We start from the raw sequence: 21,221 nt of genomic DNA on the forward strand, positions 1-21,221 counted from the left end.
TTGCCTAAGCCGAGGGTCTATTGGGAACAACCTCTCTATCCTCACAAGGTAGGGGTAAGGTATGCATGCACACTACCCTCCCCAGATCCCACGGTGTGGGATAATACTAGGTATGTTGTTGTTGTTGTTGTATAGATTATTATTTTACAGCATTCTCCCCTGGTTGAGAAAGACTCTTCCTCGAGTCTAAAGGCTCCACAAATGGTACAAGATTGGAAACTCCCATGATTTGGTTGAAACTCATATTCACCAGACTCTGAGTTTCATTTTTCTAACTTGTCAAAGAGTTTCATCGTGTTGTAACAAAGTTTAGCATGTGGCCGAACTAAATCCCACTTTCTCAATAGTATCTTTGTACCAATATTTCTGCAATGAATCATCTTAAATCGATTTTTAAATACTAACCCATAACCATAAGTTATTTTTTTTTATCTTCAAGAATCCTGAACTTCTCCATGTCAATGTGGTACTTATGGGATATGCCCAAAAAAGTTGATTTAGTACCACAAAAAACCTTAGAGGAATTAAATTCAAGTACCTTTGGATTTTGCTTGGAGATCGAAGTATATCTTCTTGAGAATTTATCAGCTACAACGGTCTCTTATTTAACTAGATCATAACCATTGATGGAATTTGTATTAACATTTCATGTTCCTACATATGCTTGAAAATATTCATTCTTTGGGGGCAAGAAAAAAGCTAGAACAAAATATGAACTCAAACCCTCCATTATGGACTCCTTTTTAAGCAACCCTTCCTCTTGTGTTTGAAATATTTCTTGGACTTCTGGATTAATGCAATATGTTGCCTCGTTTGGAAGGATAGAATCAACAATCAAATTAATATTATGTTGAGCATCTCTATTTGTTGGAAAGTTAAGCTCACATATGGGATGCTCCAACGAATCATCATCAAACTTTGGAGGTAAATCCTCAACTCGTGGATCTAGTGCATGTTCCTCCTCTTTCTGCTATTCCATAGTAATACCAATATTCAAAGTCTTTTCTCCATTAATTGGACCAATTATTTGTAATTTGGTCAGGAAATAATCATCATTGAGCTTCAGAGTTTTAGTAATTTCTTCTGAATTCAATGGTACTAATATGATCTTACGTCCATCCTCTGTAAAAGAATAGTTATTAAGGTCTTCATCATATTTAGCACACCTATCATACACCCATGGTCTTCCAAGTAAAGTGACAATCATCCATATTCACTACGTCACACCAAATCTTCTCTTTATAGATTTTCCAATAGAAAAAGATATTAGGCACTGACGAGTTACCTCTAAACCATCATCATCTTCAACCTTGATGTTGTAAGGTTATGGATGGTGTTTGGTTGACAAGCCAAGTTTTTTAACCACCTCTTCAGAAATGATATTTATGTGACTCCCACGATCAATGATCAAAGAACAAACTTTTTCACGGGAGGTACATCTAGTGTGGAAAAGAGATTCATGTTGTCTCGTTTCTTCATCTTCCTGAACCAAGAATCTTCCTCTTGGTTGAATCTTGTCCATGATAAATTCATCAACCTGGGACCTGTGGATTATAGCTCTGATACCAAATTGATGTGATTCTTCGAGTTAACAAAGAACAAACCGACCAGGATCAAGATCTTGAAACGAAAACGTGGTTTGTGGGCCAATTTCAAGAAATAGTGTATCTCAAGTTTTAAAACTCGAAATATAGTTATTCAAAAACGAGGTGAAAGACGACGATCTGAACTATAAGAAAGACTATTTACTTGTTCAAAAAAGTAAATATTAATATTGTACCGGTTCAAGGAAATTTCTGATTCTAGGATATCAAAAGAACAAATTTAGTTCAAGAAATGTGTTCTTGAATAAAAAGTTTCTAAAGTCGCCACTTGGAATCAATTAACGTGATAAATAAATACCTCACGCAATTGAAAATAAGATAAAGACTATCACCACCTTGCTTGGAACCAAAAATAAGGATAAAGAAGACAAAATAGAGAAAAATACTCTATTGCAAATTAGGGTCAAAGATCAAAAACGTGAATTCCTTCTACAAGGAAAGAGAACCCTTTATATAGGCCTAGAGACTCTTCTTTGATGATTACAATTCCTATTCTAATAAAGAAATAAAATAACTAAAGACAAGGAAAGTAAAATCCCTATTCTACAAGGAAAAGAAACTAGAATCCTACTAAAAGGAAAATCCTTATTCTAAAAGGAATAAAATAAATCCAGTTTTAAGAAGAAAATAATCTTGGCTACTTGAAATCAATCTTGAGCTTCTTAGACTTCTTGAAAATAAGTCCATAAATTTGGACTTGAGCTCTACAACATGATCTTGGCTAAAATTAATAAAATTTAACATAGATTCTTCTTTTACATCACTTAAGCAAATGAATGTTTATGTAATTGATCTTTTAAGGATATAGGTTACAAATCAAATTTCTTTTATTCTTATCTTATTTCTTGTCTGAATGATAAGTTATTGTTACACCCTGTGCGTCCCAAGGTGACGTAATAAAAATGAGACTAATTAATCATTATTTAAATGATTTCAAAGTCATAATATGTCTATATATGATGTTTGGATAGAAAATATGAAGTTTGAGAAAATTCGGATTCAAGTTGCAGAAACACCGACTAAGGATTTTCCGTGTAACAGAGCTTTTTGAGAAATATATTTCGTGTGCTATATGAGGTATTTTGGGACATATTATATATATATATATATATATATATATATATATATATATATATATATATATATATATATATAATTGAAGGTCTTGGAATTTAGTTTCCAACGCACTTAACCGTTCATTCATACGACACCCAGATAAAAAGTTATAAGCGTTGGAAGAAGGGCCAATCAAAGGGTGACAAGTATCACCTTTATGACTTTTAAACCAATTGGGATATTTGCATCCCATCTCGTCTATTTCTCTAATTTTCCAGAGTGCTCACCCAAATAATACCCCTAACGTTACTCTTAAGCTCTCTATAAGAGCTTCAAATAATATTATCATCCCGGGCACGGAATCAAGAAGCGATAACATTAAAATGATCCTTACGATGTAAGTATCGCTATATCGCCTCTCTTTTTCTTTGTGGTTTGAGTTTTGGAAGGGACTTCATAGTTAAGAAAATATTTAATTTCTGTATTTAAGTGGTTAAATATCAAGGAAGGTTGATAAATTAATTTCCTAATAGTTAGAACACACGGGACGGTGATCGGAAGCCGTGAGTTCGAGTTATTTGACTTGTAGTAGACTGTTTTGTGGGCTGTTTCGTGTTGCTTTTGGGATGTATATTTTTCTAATGTTTAATGGAGTTTTGGAGGATAAATGGTGTGGAGAAACACCATATAATGACGAAATGGTGGGCTGGTCGTTCATCGTTACATTATTTTAAGTTGTTTGACACTATTTTGGTTGTCGTTTTATGTATGAAGTGATTAGGGTGTGTGGGCTATTTTGTGGTATATTATGATGGAGATAAGGTTGGAAAATGATGCTCACATGTTGTTATTGTTGTGTTCTTGTTGTTGTTGGTATATGGTATTGGAGGAGGGCCTAGTTACAGGGGAGATGCTGCCCAAATTTACGTAAACGAACTACTAGTTTAAGTTACGGACTTAGCCTTTACTCAGCACTGATTTTGAATCTCCTTATGATGTGGTAGATTTAATTGAGTTGTTTGAATAATTTCTTGGAAGGTATTAAGGACTCAACGGAGTTAAGCTATGTTAAGGCTATCCCTCCTTTTCTTTTGTCATGATTCGTACGATACAAACGAAACGAGCAAAATACGCAACGTTCATAAATGACTCTATTCATAGAAATACTAGAGGTGTCTATATTCTTGATTCACCATGTAAATTATTATTATATCCTCTGTTCATGGGTCTCAGAAAAATACGTATTTGATAAAGTTTGTCCGAAAGGCATATTAATTTTATGATATTCGAGAAATCTTATTAACATATTTCTTATGCATTTCATGCATTTATAAATGTACATTGACCCATGACCAGAAGGCGTTATATACGCGTATATTATATGTATATAGGATATGGGAGAAGGTTAAGGCATTATATACGCACCATCACCTGATCAGCTGGTATACGTTGATGATTTTGCCCACAGTGGCTGAGATGATATGATGGGATGCCCTCAGAGGCTTCATGATGTTATGTACGCATATACCTATACATGGTATGGCATTTATACGCACATGCATGGCATTATAAATTTCCATGATTCACAGAGCTATTTAGAATTTGAGGTTGAGTTCTTTACTCCATGTTTCTTTCATGTCTTTTTTATACTACTGTCATGCCTTACATACTCGGTACTTTATTTATACTGACGTCCCTTTTTGCCTGGGGACGCTGCGTTTCATGCCCGCAGGTCCCGATAGACAGGTTGAGAGTTCTCCTAGTAGGCTATCAACTCAGCAGAAGGTGTTTGTGCACTCCACTTGCTCCGGAGTTGCCTATTTGGTCAGTATGATTTGAATATGTATTATTTGGTATGGCGGGGCTTTGTCCCGACCTTTATGATATTTATGTACTCTAAGAGGCTTGTAGACAGATGTCATGTATACGGATACTGGTATGGCCTTATAGGCCAGTACGTAATATGTATAAGTCGGTATATCAAGTTGGGTAACCTTATATTAAGTATTTCCTCATGTTTTATTCTACTTATCTCACGACAGCCTCTTTGGCTAAATTACCTATGATAGTATGATGCAAAAGATATGTTACGTTGGTACTCGGTTGAGTAAGGTGCGAGGTGCCTGTCCTGGCCCATCGGTTTGGGTCGTGACAAAAGTGGTATCAGAGCAGTTCTGTCCTAGGGAGTCTACAAGTCGTGTCTAGTACAGTCTTGTTTATGGGTGTGTTGTGCACCACACTTATAAGCAAGAGGCTACAGGGCATTTAGGACTGTCACTATTTCTTCTTACTCTAGATCGTGTGGTAGAGCTCATTTGTAAGAAATTTAAATTTTTAAATTCTATTTTATTCGTTATACAATGACATCTACACCCAGAACGACAGTTGGTTAGAGATTGAATGTGGTTGTGGAAGAGTTAAGTTAGAGGAACTCAATTTTGCGTTATACTTATGATGAGTAAATGTAAGGCCTTCAGTAGATATGTGTGTACTACGACGTGTGAGCCTCTTGATAAGGAGCCCTAAAACATGAATATCTATCTACCCCTATGGTAAAAAGCAACGAGAGAATCAGAAGGTAGATACAAGTTTCAACAAGTAAAACAAGCTAGATGAAGAAGGATCCCAGTTAGTGAAGATTATCAGTATTTACAATTCAGGCAGAGAAATATAAGCATTCCGACTTACTTTCAACAATAACAAAGCTATATTCACTTGACCACACCCATTTCAGTTATGCCCCATGGGAGCTAACAAATATAATTTAAGAGAAGGATGGGATATCAGCATCCAGCTAGGGTTAGAGTAACCCAAATTTATGGACGGATTATTATCATTAGCTCACAATTCCGAGGGATATTGCAAACGTGGTAATGGTTCTCCTTGTGAGACACCCAGATGGTGCACTCTAGAATAGTACAATCAGATATGAATACTAGAATGTTCAAAAATTTCAGAAGATTAGCATTGGAATCCTAGAAGGGATAAATATTTTCCTTTGTATGGCTCTCGTCCCTAGTAAAAAGAGAATGTTAGGCATTCCGAAGAGCCAGTGAGATGAAGCAAGTGGAGATAAAAGTGAAAAAATATTTTGTTGAAGTTTTCAGAATAAAGTGATAGACAAAAATAATATCCGGAGAATAAGAAGAGAGTAAATGAAGCATCATGAGTAAGATGTGATATATGGGTGATAACGATAAATCAAAATATGACAATACTACATATTCTATAGTCAAGTGAAGGAAAAGACAAGAAGTTACAAGCCTTGAGACAATAAAAGAGTATAAGCCATAAAGTCATGTCCCCATTTTGAGAAATGAGTTGGTGACTCAAACGTGATTACCAGAAAGAAAGATTAGACCCCCAGGAGTAATAGAAATTAGTATGGGAAAGTGAATAAGATAAACTGAACATGATTTCGGGATCGAAGGATTTGATAATAGTTGACATCGTGAGAATTTCAGAGGTCGCATTGCGACGATAATTGGATGGACAACATAAGAATAACCTTTAAAGGTCATTCAAGAAGACGCTTCCCTAAAACAAGTGATGTGAGCAGAGTTAAGCTAAGGGACTAAGTGTGAAAGTTACACTAGGTGTCACCTTTGTGTGTAAGAGATTATATTATCCTTGGTACAAAAGGGTTACCGCAACACAAGTAAGAGTCTGTGAAGATGTGAAAAGACACCAAATATGAAGAGGTGAAACATTTATAGGTAAATCTTCATAGCAATAAATGTTAGTACTCCCCTAAAGGGTGGAAAATGGTGTGATATGGTATTAAGTCGAAGTTATGTGGTTAAGGTAACTATGGAATAGTAAAGGAAGAAGGTGGTAGAAAGGCGAAAGGAATGAGATTGCATTTATTCAGATCCTACGGATATGATACGACTCTAGAACATTATGTAAGCATGACGACGGGGAGAGGCAGTAAGGATTCCATCACTAGATGTTATTGATAAATAAGTGCAAATGAATACTGGATACATAATGAGCCAGTGTGCGGGATAAGTTAAGACAAAGGATATAACCCACGAGAGATTACGCAGAATATAGATATGATAATGGACTAACGTGTAGTTAGTAGTTGATTCAGGAAGAGCCTAGCCATGGCTAAACAAGAGGGTACCGACAAATCAGCAGGTTATGCAAGATAAATATAGTGAAACCCAACATAGGGAATTCAGTCTCGCAAATATGATGACGTCGTAATCCTTGAGAAATATTCAGATAGGAGTTGGGGTTGTACAGTCAAAATTTTCAGTTCAGAATCAACCTTACGAGCACAAGGGCTTGGAGGTAAGTAATTAAGGATAGTTATAGGCGAGTAAGAATATAAAAAAATTCTTTCGGGTATACGATGTAATAAGCTCGCAGCTTTACAGAAGTCAAATGGTCTCTCTTAAGTAGTACAAAGAAATACTAGATGAGGGAATAAGGAAGAAGGCTTCAACTTAATCATAGTGGCATAAGGAAGAATTGGTCTTGTAACAACAGTCTTACAACAACATTGTATGCTCTCCATAAGGAAGTGACACCTATCGTGGCTAATGAACGGGAGGAAAAAAAATCAAAAGATGATATTTGAGATCATATGAGTTACAGGAAATTCCAGTATTTGTGGGCAATGAGATAAGCCATGTATTCATGCAACAAGTGGCAGAATGACCATGAAAAGTAATCGCTTATGTTTAAAGACATCTAAGAAAGCACAAGAAGAATTATCTGACACACGATTTAGAGTTAGCCGTGGTGATTAATGCACTAAAGATGTGGAGGCACTATTTGTATGGAATTTATGTTGATATATATACGAATCATAAATTCATGTTGATATATATATATATATACGGATAATAAGAGCCTTCAATATATCTTCAATCAAAAGGAATTGAATTTACGCCAAAGGCGATGGTTAGAGCTACTAAAAGACTATGATGTTGATATTTTATACCATTCGGGGAAGGCGAATGTAGTAGTCGATGCCTTCAGCCGTAGATATTTGGGTAGCATGTCATATTTACAGCCAGAGAAGTGTGGGATAGCCCATAAGATTCATCAGCTAGCTAGTCTTGGAGTTCGATTACTGGACTCAGGTGATACTGGAGTTACTATTCAGGACACGGCAACATCCCCTTTAGTAACTGAAGTAAAGGAACTCCAGTATGAGGATCCTGTGCTAGCTCATTACAGAGATACATCCCCTCAAAAGGAGAATACGCCATTTATGATTACAGAAGATGGAGTCCTCAGATATCGAGGTCAATTATATGTTCCTAATGTAGCAGGGTTGTACCAGCAGGTTATGGGAGAAGCTCACTATTCTCGTTATTCCATTCATGCAGGAGACACGAAGATGTATCATGATATCAAGGGAATATACTGGTGGGACGAAATGAAGAAAGATATAGCAGAATTTGTTTCTCAGTCCCCTAATTGTCAGTAGGTTAAGATTGAGCATCAGAAACCTGGTGGATTATTACAAGCTATAAAGATTCCGACTTGGAAATGGGAAGTGATTAATAAGGATTTCATCATAGGCTTACCTCGTACTCAACGTAAGTTCGATTCTATATGGGTTATTGCCGCTAGACTTACAAAAGTAGCCATTGTCTGTCTGTCAGGACTACTTACTCAGCAGAGGATTATGCAAGGCTTTACATTAGGGAGATAGTATATCAAGTTGGGTCACCCTATATTGAGTATTTCCTCATATTTTATTCTACTTATCTCACGACAGCCTCTCCGGCTAAATTACCTATGATAGTATGATACTAAAGATACGTTACGTTGGTACTCGGTTGAGTAAGGTGCCGGGTGTCCGTCGTGGCCCATCGGTTTGGGTCGTGACAATTAATTAATATTATCGTTTGAAAGTTAGCAAGAACTTCAAACACTTGTGCTAGAATGAACAGGAGACGTCCTCTTCAAGAGCACCATAAACATAAGGGCCCTCTCTTATGAAACCCTTATAGCAAAGGACAGATTCTGGAAGTGTTTATTCCTGAAATCAAAAGCTTTCAGATGCAGAAATATTCCCGAGGCTTTGTCAATTAAATGAAAGAAAATGTTTTTTGCACAACATTTAGAAAAAAAGTTTTTTTTAATAAATAAAGCGCTAAACATAATAAGAGGTTTTTGCAAAATTACAAAAGATAAAAGGAAAAATATATACATCTTTGCTACTAGAACCTGAAGGGAGAGATGGGCCTTCATTTTCCCTGGTTGAAGAAGGTTGTTCTGTTGCCGGTTCGGGGCCTTCATCTTCTTCAGCTTCCCTTTCGGATCCCAAATAGTAAAAATTAGTATTCGAGGAGTCAGACGCAATGGGCTGAGTAGGAAGGTTCTCACGAGTGGTTAACTCTAGTTCTCGGGCCTTGGCAATGGAGTTATTAATATTGGCAATGCTTTCTTTGGCCTCTTCCAATGTCTTTCTCTTCATATGATACATGGTGTAGGTTTTCTCGAAGACAAAGGAATATTCTTGGTCCTGGAGTTTTGCTTGGAGCTTATCGATCTTGGATTAGAGCTCTTCATTCTTAGACTTCATCATGCTGATTTTGGAATCGAGCTCAACGTTGGTGGTTGAGTGAAGTCGATTCTGCTCCATGACTCTTTTGAGCCTTTCTTCCATTTTGACCCTTCTCTCCTCGGCAACATTATCATCCTCGATTTTGGAGCATAATCTAGCCTTCAGGTTATTAACTTGTTCCTCGATGGCAGTTTCATGCTCGACAACGGCATTTACAACATCATGATGTTCGACCCACTTAGCCTTAGCCTCTTTGAGGTCTTCATGTAATTGGGCAGCTTCTTGCCTGTGGGACATTTGATCTTGCTCAGTTTGCTGCAACCGAGCCTCGAGCTCATTCATTTGTACAACGTTTTCCTCTAGCACCAGGAGGCACTCGACAAGCTAAATCCTTTCAGCCAAAAGCTGATCGTTCTGAAGCAAGCCCTTGCTTGTCCAGGATCAACCTCTGAAGGCCCTCGGAGGCAAGAAGATTGGTCGAAAAGGGATAAAATCAAAGTTATTACTTCAAAATCTAAATCGAAAAGAAGATAAATAGAATAGAGGTTGCTACCTACGCCGAGCAATGCATGTTGTTGTTTATTAGGCACTCCCTAGGAAGGAAATCCATATTTTTCAAATCCTTCGCTGAAGCCAGTGGCTTCAGGTAATTGGAAAGCTCCACTGGTTCGGAGAGAATATGACACTCCTTCAAAACTAAAAGAGTGGCACTCTTCCACGAGGGTCTTGACAAGGTATCGAGTAAGTGTTTCCCACGTTCCCATGATCGGGATACCATGGAGGAGATGCATCCCCCACCTATTCACCCGATGTCGGTGAAGGAGAAGCAATCAGTGCTGGTGGAGAAAGAACAGCTAGTGCCAGTGGGTATGGAGTTATTGGTGTAGATGTAGAAGAAACAACTGCAGTAAAAGGAGGGGCAGTTTTTGCTGGATCAGAAGTTGATTGATGAAGAAGGTCAGGGACCGACAGGTATCGGAAAGCGAGAATCAGCATTCTCAACCAAGTCTATTTTCCCCGAGTGCCTGAACTTTTTTTCCTGGTAGATTTTAGAGCCCCCTCGGCTGAGCATCCGGTTGAGCTGATGAAGATCTTTTTATCCTTTGAAGTGAAGCCTTTTCATCATTGGCTTCTTCCTTATCATCGAGGACCACCATGATCAACTCGATTGGTGTTTCTTTTGTTCTTTTGTCCTGAGTGACAACCAAGGAGGAATGTCTCCTCTTCGGTTTCTTATTTTTGGGCTGGGTATTTGAGGAGGAAGCACCTTTATAAGAGGCACGAGTAGATTCACGGGCCCTACTCCGGTTAAGGGCACCTTGTAGTACCTGTGTGGCTTCCGTCGGGTCATCGAGAGCTTCGACATCAGGGCACACAATGGAACCTCTCGTAAGTTCTGTACGAGTAAAGATAGTTAGTAAATTGTTCTTGAGTTGTTTTACACAAATAAGAGAAGAAATAAATATACGAAGACTTACAGAAAAGGTTCCAATACTCGGGAAAAACTAGCGTTGTGGCGGGGATGATGTCCCTGGTAGTGATAACAACGAACTGTTTTATCTATCCACGCTTGTTGTCGCCATCAACACTAGCGAGGAGGGCATGATGACCATGCTTACTAAGGTTTAACACTCCACGGAGTTAGGGTTTCCCCGGTCTTATAGCACAACTAATGGAGACAAGCCACAATATGCCATATATATGGGCCTACTTGTTTTAAGCAGACCTAGTACCGGTGGCAAAACGCCAAGATTATTGGGTCAAGTCCTTCACCCGACCCCAAGGTGAAGGGACCCAAAGTGAAGGGGTATGTGTAGACATACATGAACCCCGCTTTGGAGTAAGTAACTCGTTCTACCCTATCTAGGGCGAAGATTTCAATATTGTTGCAGTTATAGTCCTCATTCACAACAGGGATGCTAAAAGGACGAATGGAGGAGGGGTATCTACGAACATGCCAAAACCTGCCACTTACGGAAATTGCATGTGCTTTTTGCTCCTATAGATCATATGCGGTGCTAAGATGAAGGGGTATGATGGTGTTTATGGTTGGAGGCTCGGATTAGACATCAACCTCTTTGGTTTTGTTTTTCTTTGGGCCTCCATCAAAGAAAAGCCCAGTGTTTCCGGATATAGCAGTCTAAGAAGACATGCTGGTAAAAGATCTGTGGAGAAGTTCTTAAAGAGAAAGTTGAGTGTTGTAGAAACATTCTAAGGAAATTTAGAGAAGAAGAAAGAGTTGCAAAAGTTGTGAAGGTAAAGAGCAAAAATGATGAGTAGTGGAGAAGTTATAGATGGAAAACATTGTGGTCATGATAACCTCAAAAATCGGCAAAATTACTTGCTAAATCAAAGAGCCAACACGTGTTCGGAGTATTAAAAGCAAGAAGACGTGCGTCCCTTCAAGTGTCAGAGACCGTTCAGGAACTTTTCCGCCAAGAAAAAAAATTCTTATCTACTTTCCAGTAACACTGAGTTGCGTCACCTGAAAATAGGGGGACTATGTGTATGGAGTGAAATTGGTTTGATAACAGATGGTTGAATAGTGAGGTGACACGTGTAACGAAGATAGGTAAAAGTGAGTCAACAAATAACTAGCACCGGATGTGAAGTGCGTGACCAGTGCTGGATAGATCACGAGGGGAGTGTAGCTAACAATGAAGTTCAAAGGTTCGATATCGGATAACATTTAATAGGCAGCCATTACAGAGGTTATCGACATTCAAAGCTAACCGTTATACACCCATCAATGGCGATTTTATTCTCATTCAAGAGGGGTTTGATTTTAGGATCTTGTCTCCCTAAGTAAAGCTATAAATAGCAGGATTAACAACCATTGCAGGACACAAAATACTCTACACACAAAAAGTTATACTCTATTATGCTCAATCTCAATACTTGAATATTGCGTACACTCTTGTCACCGGAAAGGTTAAAGTTCTTAGTCATGCTTGTTTTTTCTTTAATTTCATTTGATAATCTTATCTCTATTTTTATTTACTTATTGTTTTTGGGTCAAATCGATTCGCTTGTCTATAAATCACGCTATAAATTCAACTGTACCGTTATGCGGGTAAACAAATTATCCAAAAATCAATTATTTTTTTTTTATGTTACATATAAAAGATAAGTAAATTATTCAAATTTAAAATATCAAAAGACATGTATATTTCAATGGTTAAATTTTGAAGAAAGCTAATACATTACTAATAAATTCATAACTAAAAGAATAAGGATTCAAAATCTAAGGCAGCCATTTTAAAGCTACCTTAAATAAAAAATTTCGGGATTGATGAAAGAACTTTGTAATTGTAGCTTGTTTCGTAGATTTCATTCTCTTACTAGCGATATAACGCTTGAATTGGCGAAGATTCATGTCCAAATTTTCAGCAAAAAGGCATCCAATAGCTTTTCCTTGAAGATAATCTAATAGCTTAATAGTTAAATTTTCTATATAAATATTTTTTGAAATTTGATCATGTGCAAATCTTCAAGTCTTATATATGCAAGATAGAAACTTTGTTTAATGAAAAACTTTGTTTATTAGTAATCTTAAAGATTTTATATGGCTGTTATAAATGGATAATTTACAAAGAGCGTTCTGCTATAAATATGATTGTTGATGTTATATGCGAAAAGCTGTTATAGAGAGGTAAAATATAATTTAAAAAGTCGATTTTGAGAAAATTTTGGTTTTTATAGTTAATAGATGTTATATAGGGATGTTATTATAGAGAAGTCTTACTGTATATGCAAATAATATTATTATATTTTTAAAAATAAAAATGGAAATGATTATAGCAATCTCGGATTAAGCTGAGGGAGGTCAATTTACAAATTCTTACATTGTCAACTAATCTTAAATGAGAAGGTTCTATTTACTTTGAAAAGTAACATAACTCTCAGATCCACCTGTGAAAGTGCAATTTAGTTTGTGCAAAGTGCGAATTCATATTGTACGAACCTAGATTAATGTGTTATTAACAAGCACTGACCAGTTGCACAAATTGGCCGATATCTATTATTCCCGTACAATGCGTGTCTTGGATCCCGAGCGCTTGAGCCTGGCTTCTCGAACCAAATCTTCTTAAATTATTTTTCAAGTTACATTGTAGAGGCAAGGTCCAGAACTTATAACAAACTATTACTTCTCTCCTCCTCGTACACTAAAAGCAAATAATTGTTTAACTAAAATCTTTCCTATAATTTGAGATCTCAACTGTCTAAAATTTAATTGGTAAGGACAAATCAAGTTAAGACCACAGGAGAATACCCGCACCATGTTCAAGTTAGATTTAAATTTTATTCAAAGAGGCTGCAAAAGAAATTACACGGTCCATACTCTTCTATAGGTTAATTTATACTTGTTGAAATTTAGCTGCAGTTGAATTTTAAGTGATCTGTTTATAGAATATATTTTTATGTAATAAGTACTTGTGTATATATGTACGTGGGACCCATGTTATGGTATGAAAGTGGGGGAAACATTTGACATTATTACTATTAGTGCCCTTTGCCATGTTACTGTAGACTTTCTAGGACACAATGCAGCATAAAGAATGCATTTTATTCAACTACAAAATTAGTTAGACGTTTGCTTTTTCATTTGGTTTTCTCTATATTTTCTAGTTTAACTGAAATATACTATTTTTTTTTTAGTTTAGCAGTATAAATATTTTTGTGAAGAAAAAAGTGAAGTATGCTTTGCACTCCAATCAAGTTAAAAATACTCTATTAGATTTGCATTATTAGAATAAAAAGATAAAACTAGAAGCTATTTTTTTTTATCTTTAACCTTTTTCACAAACGGTGATCTGAAGACACGCAGCGTTACTTATAAACTATTTTTCAAAAGTTACATAAATGAAGAACTAATAGTTGCATGATAAGGTAGTATTGATAGAGTGGATGTGGCTATTGTTTCCCTAACTAGTGATTCCAGGTTTGAGTCTTGAGTATATAATTTTTTTTTGATAAAGAGTATTTTCTCAAAAATAAATTCGAATATAGTCTGAGTACCGAACACACTGAATGGAAACAAAAAAAATTTGATTAGATAGAACAATTCTCTTTTGAAAAGTTTGGGTGAAGTCGTGTTCAGTTTTTCACTACCCCAAATATTTCATTTTCACTCCTACACACCAAAGAAAAGGACCCTCCTCCTCTATATAGATAATCAATCCCCTTCTCCACTCCCTTTCCATTTCTCCCTCACTCTAAAAAGCTCCACTCCCAAACTCTCCTCCCTCTGCACCACCACAACCACCGCCGGAGAAACATGTCAGAGAAAAAGTGCAGCCACCACAAATGCAAGAAGAAGAAGATCGTCAGGCGAATTTGCGCCGCTATTCTCATCTTCCTCTTCTTAGTTCTTCTCACTATCCTCATCGTTTGGGCCGTTCTTCAACCCAAAAAACCCCGTTTCATCCTCCAAGACACCACCATCTTCATCTTCAATGTCTCCGCCCCTAACATCTTCTCCACCTCTATTCAAGCCACCGTTTACGCCCGTAATCCCAATAGCAACATAGGCATATATTACGACAAGATGGATATTTACGCCACCTACCACAACCAGCAAATTACCTATTACACACAAATTCCTCCTGTATACCAAGGCCACAAAGACGTCAACATCTGGTCGCCGTTTGTTATGGGCAATAACGTACCGATTGCTCCCTATAACGGCCCTGGACTCACCGAAGACCAACAAAATGGCGGCGTTTGGCTCGACTTTAAAATTGACGGCCGTGTGAAATGGAAAGTAGGGTCTGTTACAACCGGTCATTACCATCTTCACGTCACGTGCTCCGCGTATGTTCCACTCGGTGACCACCCTGCTAACGGCGGAATCGTCGTCGGAAACAACGCCGTTAAGTACCAGCTATCCCGGAGCTGTGATGTCAGTGTTTGAAGTTCGTTTTTACTACCGTTAAGTATTTAATTCCCTTCTTAAAACCTGTTTTTACTTTTCCACCTTATTTCAGCTTCAGCATCTCTTTTTTTGAATTTTAATTTTAGTCTTTTGTCCTACATAGTTGATGAATTGTACAATTTGCTAAAAATAAACGTGGGAACGAAATATTGAGGATGGGACAGATACCAAAAATTCACAATATTGTAAGAAGTTGTATTCATTCGGATTATGTGTAATTTACTATATATTATATTGTTTCTTCTCATTAGAAAAAAGTGATACAATTATTGTTGTACAAGTGGTATATATACAAGTTGTTGTCAGTGTGTTTGGTTTCTAAGCATTAAATATTTTTAAATTGATCGCGCTTACTTGATGTTGACTCTTCCCTACCTTTTCAAATTTTTAGTGCTAATTGTAAGTTAAAAAATATTTTAGACAAAATGGCTTTAAAATTACCAAAGATTGAGGGTTTGGTCCATGGGAACATATGAGCTGTATATTCGTTAAGTCTATGAATAAAGAAGGCCAAGGCCATGTGATCTACAAGTTCTTGTATTGGGTGAATAATTAAGATAGTCTGCCAAACCATGACTTGTTATTTTCCTCATTTCTCTTTTGGTTTCTAAAGATTCATTGAATATAACAATTTAGGGTGTGTGGGGGGAGGGATGATTTTGTGAACTACGATTATCACTACAACTTATTTGACTTGTACATACTGTTAACATATAAATCACAAGTTCTGTACTTGGTGATTTCTTAGTATAAATTACTCTGAATCTATACTCTGCTTTTTTCATAGTTAAATTTTCAATGGTTGTTAGCTAAACGTTTTAAGATCCTAAAGTAGAGGGATTTAAGTTATATGCCTATCCCACTATCAGTCTAGTTTAACCGATTTAATATATTAATACAATATTTTTTAATTTATTATATTAAATTTGCTACAAAAAGTAATTTTCAGTGCATATAACTTAAATTAAAAATTAAAATATCACCTAAAGAAATTCTTGGAAGTTAATTTAATTAAAAAGTAAAGAACCTCATGTTTTTGGTGCTTTTTTCAGAAAGTGCGTAACAAGTTAGGGCATTTCGATTAGTTGCCAGGATTAATTATTATGCAAGTGTTTGTTAGGTAAAGTGTTCTAGTGGGAAATTATCACACCCATATTGGGCTGAGCCGCCGGCTGAGGAAAATAAAAGAAAATGGCCAAATTTGTAGTAATATAACAAAGAGATAAGGTTTGAAGGCCACTTCAAACAGCAAGTATAAACTCACACTTTCGCAACTGATTAAATAGGAAATAACCTCCTTTTGACCCTAAAATAAAAAAGAAAGAGTGTGTACTGGCAAAAGTTATACTCCTAAAACATTATGGGTTTGTTTGACTCGCGCATAGAGAAGGGTCTAATAAAACAATTCATACTATGGTTAAATGTCTGCTTACCATCACTATTTGATTGTCAGTATAAAATTTGCATAATTAGATATACTTTCTGGTTTCCATTTTATTTTTCGTAGTATTACCCATATTACTTGTGAAAAATATATGTATTAGTTAATGCTACATAGAAATGTGAAAAAAAAAGGTACTCCTATTAGTAATACCGGACCATACGAAAAGAAACACTAAATTGGTAAATGTGGATATACTTCCAAATTAACTACCATTTCTAAAATCAAACGTGTTTCTACATCTTTTCTCTGAATTGATAAAGCTTGTTTCTTTTATTCTAAAAGACGTTTTCGGAAAACACCTTTTCAGCTGATAAAAAGTTAATTAATGAGGTAAAACAGTATTCCCAATAATTGAAGTACTATTAAAATTAGTACCGACAAACACGTCTTTTCCCGTTGTTTATAAGAGATACTCTAGACTCATCATACTTTCATTAGACAATAATGAAAGTTTGATACTATTGAACTGTAAAGAATATCTATAGGAATCGTCTTTCGATATATGTCGTATACCTTATTTTGAATAGGAATCATTTCAATAACAACTTTGCTCAATGCTTTTTGTAGACAACACAAGGTTTTTCATCACAATCTTTCTCTACTATATATATATATATATATATATATCATATTTACGAGACGAAGCTATAATTTTAAATTTATGAGATCTAAACTCTATTAAAAGTAATTTATTGGATCTTGAATAAATTATTTGTATATATTAAGTAAATTTTTAATGCTTATATAAGAATTGGGCTAAAACTGTTGAATTATGCGAAACTCAAAAGCGAAACTGTAGTTCCGCTCTTAATCGTAGTCGTACCATATGTTTCAACAATTGTACCGGATAGTATTGATCAAATTGTATGGTGTTATTGCAAAGTATTGGACAAAGAAAAAAACAACTAAGAGTAAGAGATAAGAAATTGGGAAGAAACATATATAATTAATAATTGTGAATCATACGCAAATGGCAAACAGCTCATAAAAGCAATACTCTCAAACAAAAGAATTGAAGAATAAGTGTGATTAAGAGTCATTTGCTTGGCTAAAGATGCTTCAAATAAATAAGTAACTAACTAAATAAAGAAAAAATGATCGTCGGTGCATAAGAGAGTGGCTGCAGAAGACAAAATAGAAATCTATTTTACGTGTAAGAAGAAGATATCGTCAAAGTAGAAATGGGTGGATGACCTAATAATGTGAGCTCTCTCTCACACATACGCACAGTTCTTTGTATTTTGTTGAACATGACACCGATATTATATTGCTCTTATGGCTGCCCAAATTTGGCTTTTATGGTACACGTTTCCTTAGTCCAGGAAATAGAAAAAGAATAAACATAAAATTGATCACCATCAATTTATTTGTCGATTTATCCAGATCTCTTGCAAATTATGATTTCAAAATCACAAGTTTTAATTTCAGATGCATGATATGTTACAGTACGAGAGACATAATTTTTTCTAACCGTCACTGCAAAAAGCTTGTATACGGATAAAACCGAGCTCGATATTCGATCGAGCTTCCGAACTCCCTGATTAGGCCAGGGTCGAAATATTTGTGATCGGGTGAAGTTTAACTCGAAGATTGATCTGACGTCTAACACCATCGGCCAAGATCGACACATGGTGATTATGGTCCAACCCAAAACATTGTCAAAGTTAGCCATCGAAACCATCAGATTTGCCCTCAAGTTTACCGAAGGCGTAACCGGTCTTGTTTCCAACGGCCTCGAAGAAAGCTTTACCAACTCATCCGATAGGGGTCCGTAATTCTCGCCATTAACCAGTCATTATCGCAGAAATCACGGAACGACTCAAAAAGGGAACCAACGGTCAACAAATCAATGACTTTCGCCTTTTATAGAACAATAAAATAATACCTTAAAAGGTATATCTCCCTAATATATAGAGGGGACTTGACAATTCATTAGGAACATGGTAACATATACTGATAAGCAATACATTCTCTAAGTTCTTGCTCTTTGATATTTTTGTGTCAATACAAGTGTATTTAACTCAAGGGTGACTTGCCTCCTTACGTTGAAATCATCCAACTCACGTGGGTGGCTTGTTTCCTTACATTGAAATCATCCAACTCACGTGATTTATAGTTAAATTAATGTCATTTATTTCAATTGCAATCTAATTTATCGCTTTGTATCAAGTTAATCCGCATATCTTTAAAACCACTAATAAATTCAATTGTTATCCGATTTTGAGGGTAAATAGTTTGGCGCCCACCGTGGGGCTAAGGATAAAAGTGGTTATTTGATACAAATCTCCATAACACACACTACTTTACGCTTGCTCTTTGAAGTGTCTTTGATTTCATACAAAAAAATGTCAAACTCTCGATTAGCACCCCTACATATCAATAACGAGTCCGGTCATCAGGGTGAGAATAACTACACGACGCCCGGTAACGTAGGGCCACCCGCTGGTCCCGTTGGGATTCCAATCGCAGATCCGATTGATGTTAAGTCACATGTTGCTATTGATGCAAACCTGCTTACTGACCCCGAAAATAGCATCCGTGGTGGGGCCCGATCGGCAGTTCGAAACACACAAAATAATGAAGAAGACGGAATCAACATACATATGATCTTCGAAATTCTGCAAGCTCAACAGGTGGCGATAACTCAGTTGCAGAGCCAAAGCCAGGCACCGAGAAGGGTTGAACCCGATCCGCCCCGTGAAGTCACTCGCAGAAATGAACTGGTTATAGTAAGGTCAAATGAACAAGAATCGGGTACTAACTCCGAGATTATAAAGATGCCCGAGGAGCTAACAAAACGGATAGTATCAGGGGAAAAGAAAATCGAAGCGAATAACAAAAAGGTGGAAACCTACAATTCCAGAGTAGATCAAATCCCGGGAGCACTTCTGATACTGAAAGGACTGGATTCCAGGAAGATCGTGCAGAAACCTTTTCCTCCGAGCGCGGCTCCGAAGCCAATCCCCAAGAAATTCCGTATGCCCGAAATACCTAAATATAACGGAACGACCGATCCAAACGACCATGTAACCTCTTACACATGTGCCATCAAAGGGAACGAATTGGAAGACGACGAGATCGAGTCTGTTCTACTAAAATTATTTGGGAAGACCCTCTCAAAGGGAGCTATGATATGGTATCACAACTTATCTCCTAATTCTATTGACTCATTTACTATTCTTGCACACTCATTTGTAAAAGCACATGCTGGTGCCATCAAGGTCAAAACCAGGAAATCAGACCTTTTCAAAGTTAAACAGAAGGATAACGAGATGCTCATGGAATTAGTGTCCCGTTTTCAAATGGAACGAATGGATCTGCCGCCAGTCGCCAATGATTGGGTTATTCAAGCTTTCACTCAGGGACTCAATATTCGGAGCTCGGTGGCTTCACAACAACTGAAGCAGAATATGATAGAATACCCTGCCGTTACCTGGGTCGATGTACATAATCGGTATCAATTGAAAATCAGAGTCGAAGATGACCAACTTGGGACCACTTCGGAGTCTGTTTATCCCGTCAGAATCCTCGACAGAGTCAAGAGAGACATCGATTGTGAACTAAGATCAAACAAGGATTGATATCGTCCATATAATGGGGATAGGAAGAGCAGTGGGTCCGGACAGAACCCCATAAGAAACGAAAGGAAAAATGACCAAGGTCGAAGCAATCGGGGGCTTATGACCAAAAACAGCTTCAACAGGTCTATCGGGCCTAAAGAAGCACCGAGGCTATCGGAATACAACTTTAATTTCGATGTTGCTGCCATCGTATCAGCTACCGAGCGCATCAATGATACCAAATGGCCTCGACCTCTACAATCCTATCCAGCTCAAAGGGACTCTAACCAGAAGTGCAAATATCATGGCACTCACGGTCATAGAACGGAAGACTGTCGACAACTGAGAGAAGAAGTATCCCGTTTATTCAAAAACTTCGAGAATTCTTGGGCGACCGAGCCAACAACCATTTTAGGAACAAGGATTCTAACAAACAGACAGAACGAGAGGATACCGAACCTCAACATGTCATAAATATGATCATCGGTGGAATCGACATCCCACCGGGCCAATGTTGAAACACACCAAAGTATCCATTACTAGGGAGAAACGAACTCGAGACTACATACCAGAAGGAATTTTATCTTTCAGCGACGAGGATACAAAAGAGATCGTACAGCCTCACAATGATGCACTGGTAATATCTGTGCATGTAAATAAAACTCGAATTAAATGTGTGTTGCTTGATCCAGATAGCTTGGCCAACATCATTCTGTTGAGGGTCATGGAGCAGCTCAGTCTACAAGACAAAATCATGCATGCAATCCGATTTCTAAACGGTTTCAACATGGCATGTGAAACTACCAAGGGGGAGATAACGTTACCGGTTAATACCACCGAAACCATACAAGAAGCCAGATTTTATGTAATCGAAGGAGACATGAGGTACATCGCCCTTCTCGGAAGGCCATGGATCCACAACATGAGGGCAGTTCCCTCGACTCTTCACCAAGTATTAAAATTCATAACTTCGGGGGGGGGGGGGAGGGGGATTAAGACAATCTACGGGGAACAACCGACCGCAAAAGAGATATTTGCAGTCGAAGAAGTGATTCCAAAATTAATACTCGCAACATCGAAAGAACCGAAT

At 37.1% G+C, this 21,221-nt stretch overlaps 1 protein-coding gene across 1 annotated transcript; it reads left to right on the forward strand.

Moving 5' to 3' along the window:
* Nucleotides 1–14,348: 14,348 nt before the first annotated feature.
* Nucleotides 14,349–15,446, forward strand: LOC107816842 (NDR1/HIN1-like protein 1). Its single transcript, XM_016642588.2, has one exon. The coding sequence runs from the start codon at nt 14,471–14,473 to the stop codon at nt 15,104–15,106; it is 636 nt and encodes a 211-aa protein (XP_016498074.1). The 5' UTR covers nt 14,349–14,470; the 3' UTR covers nt 15,107–15,446.
* The last annotated feature ends 5,775 nt before the right edge of the window (nt 15,447–21,221 follow it).

This window comes from Nicotiana tabacum, chromosome 2 (genome assembly GCF_000715075.1).
Source record: "Nicotiana tabacum cultivar K326 chromosome 2, ASM71507v2, whole genome shotgun sequence".
In the NCBI taxonomy this organism is placed as follows: domain Eukaryota; kingdom Viridiplantae; phylum Streptophyta; class Magnoliopsida; order Solanales; family Solanaceae; genus Nicotiana; species Nicotiana tabacum.

What these genes read in the sequence shown, in the direction of transcription:
- LOC107816842 (XM_016642588.2), top strand. Translation starts at nt 14,471, where the DNA reads ATGTCAGAGAAAAAGTGCAGCCACCACAAATGCAAGAAGAAGAAGATC.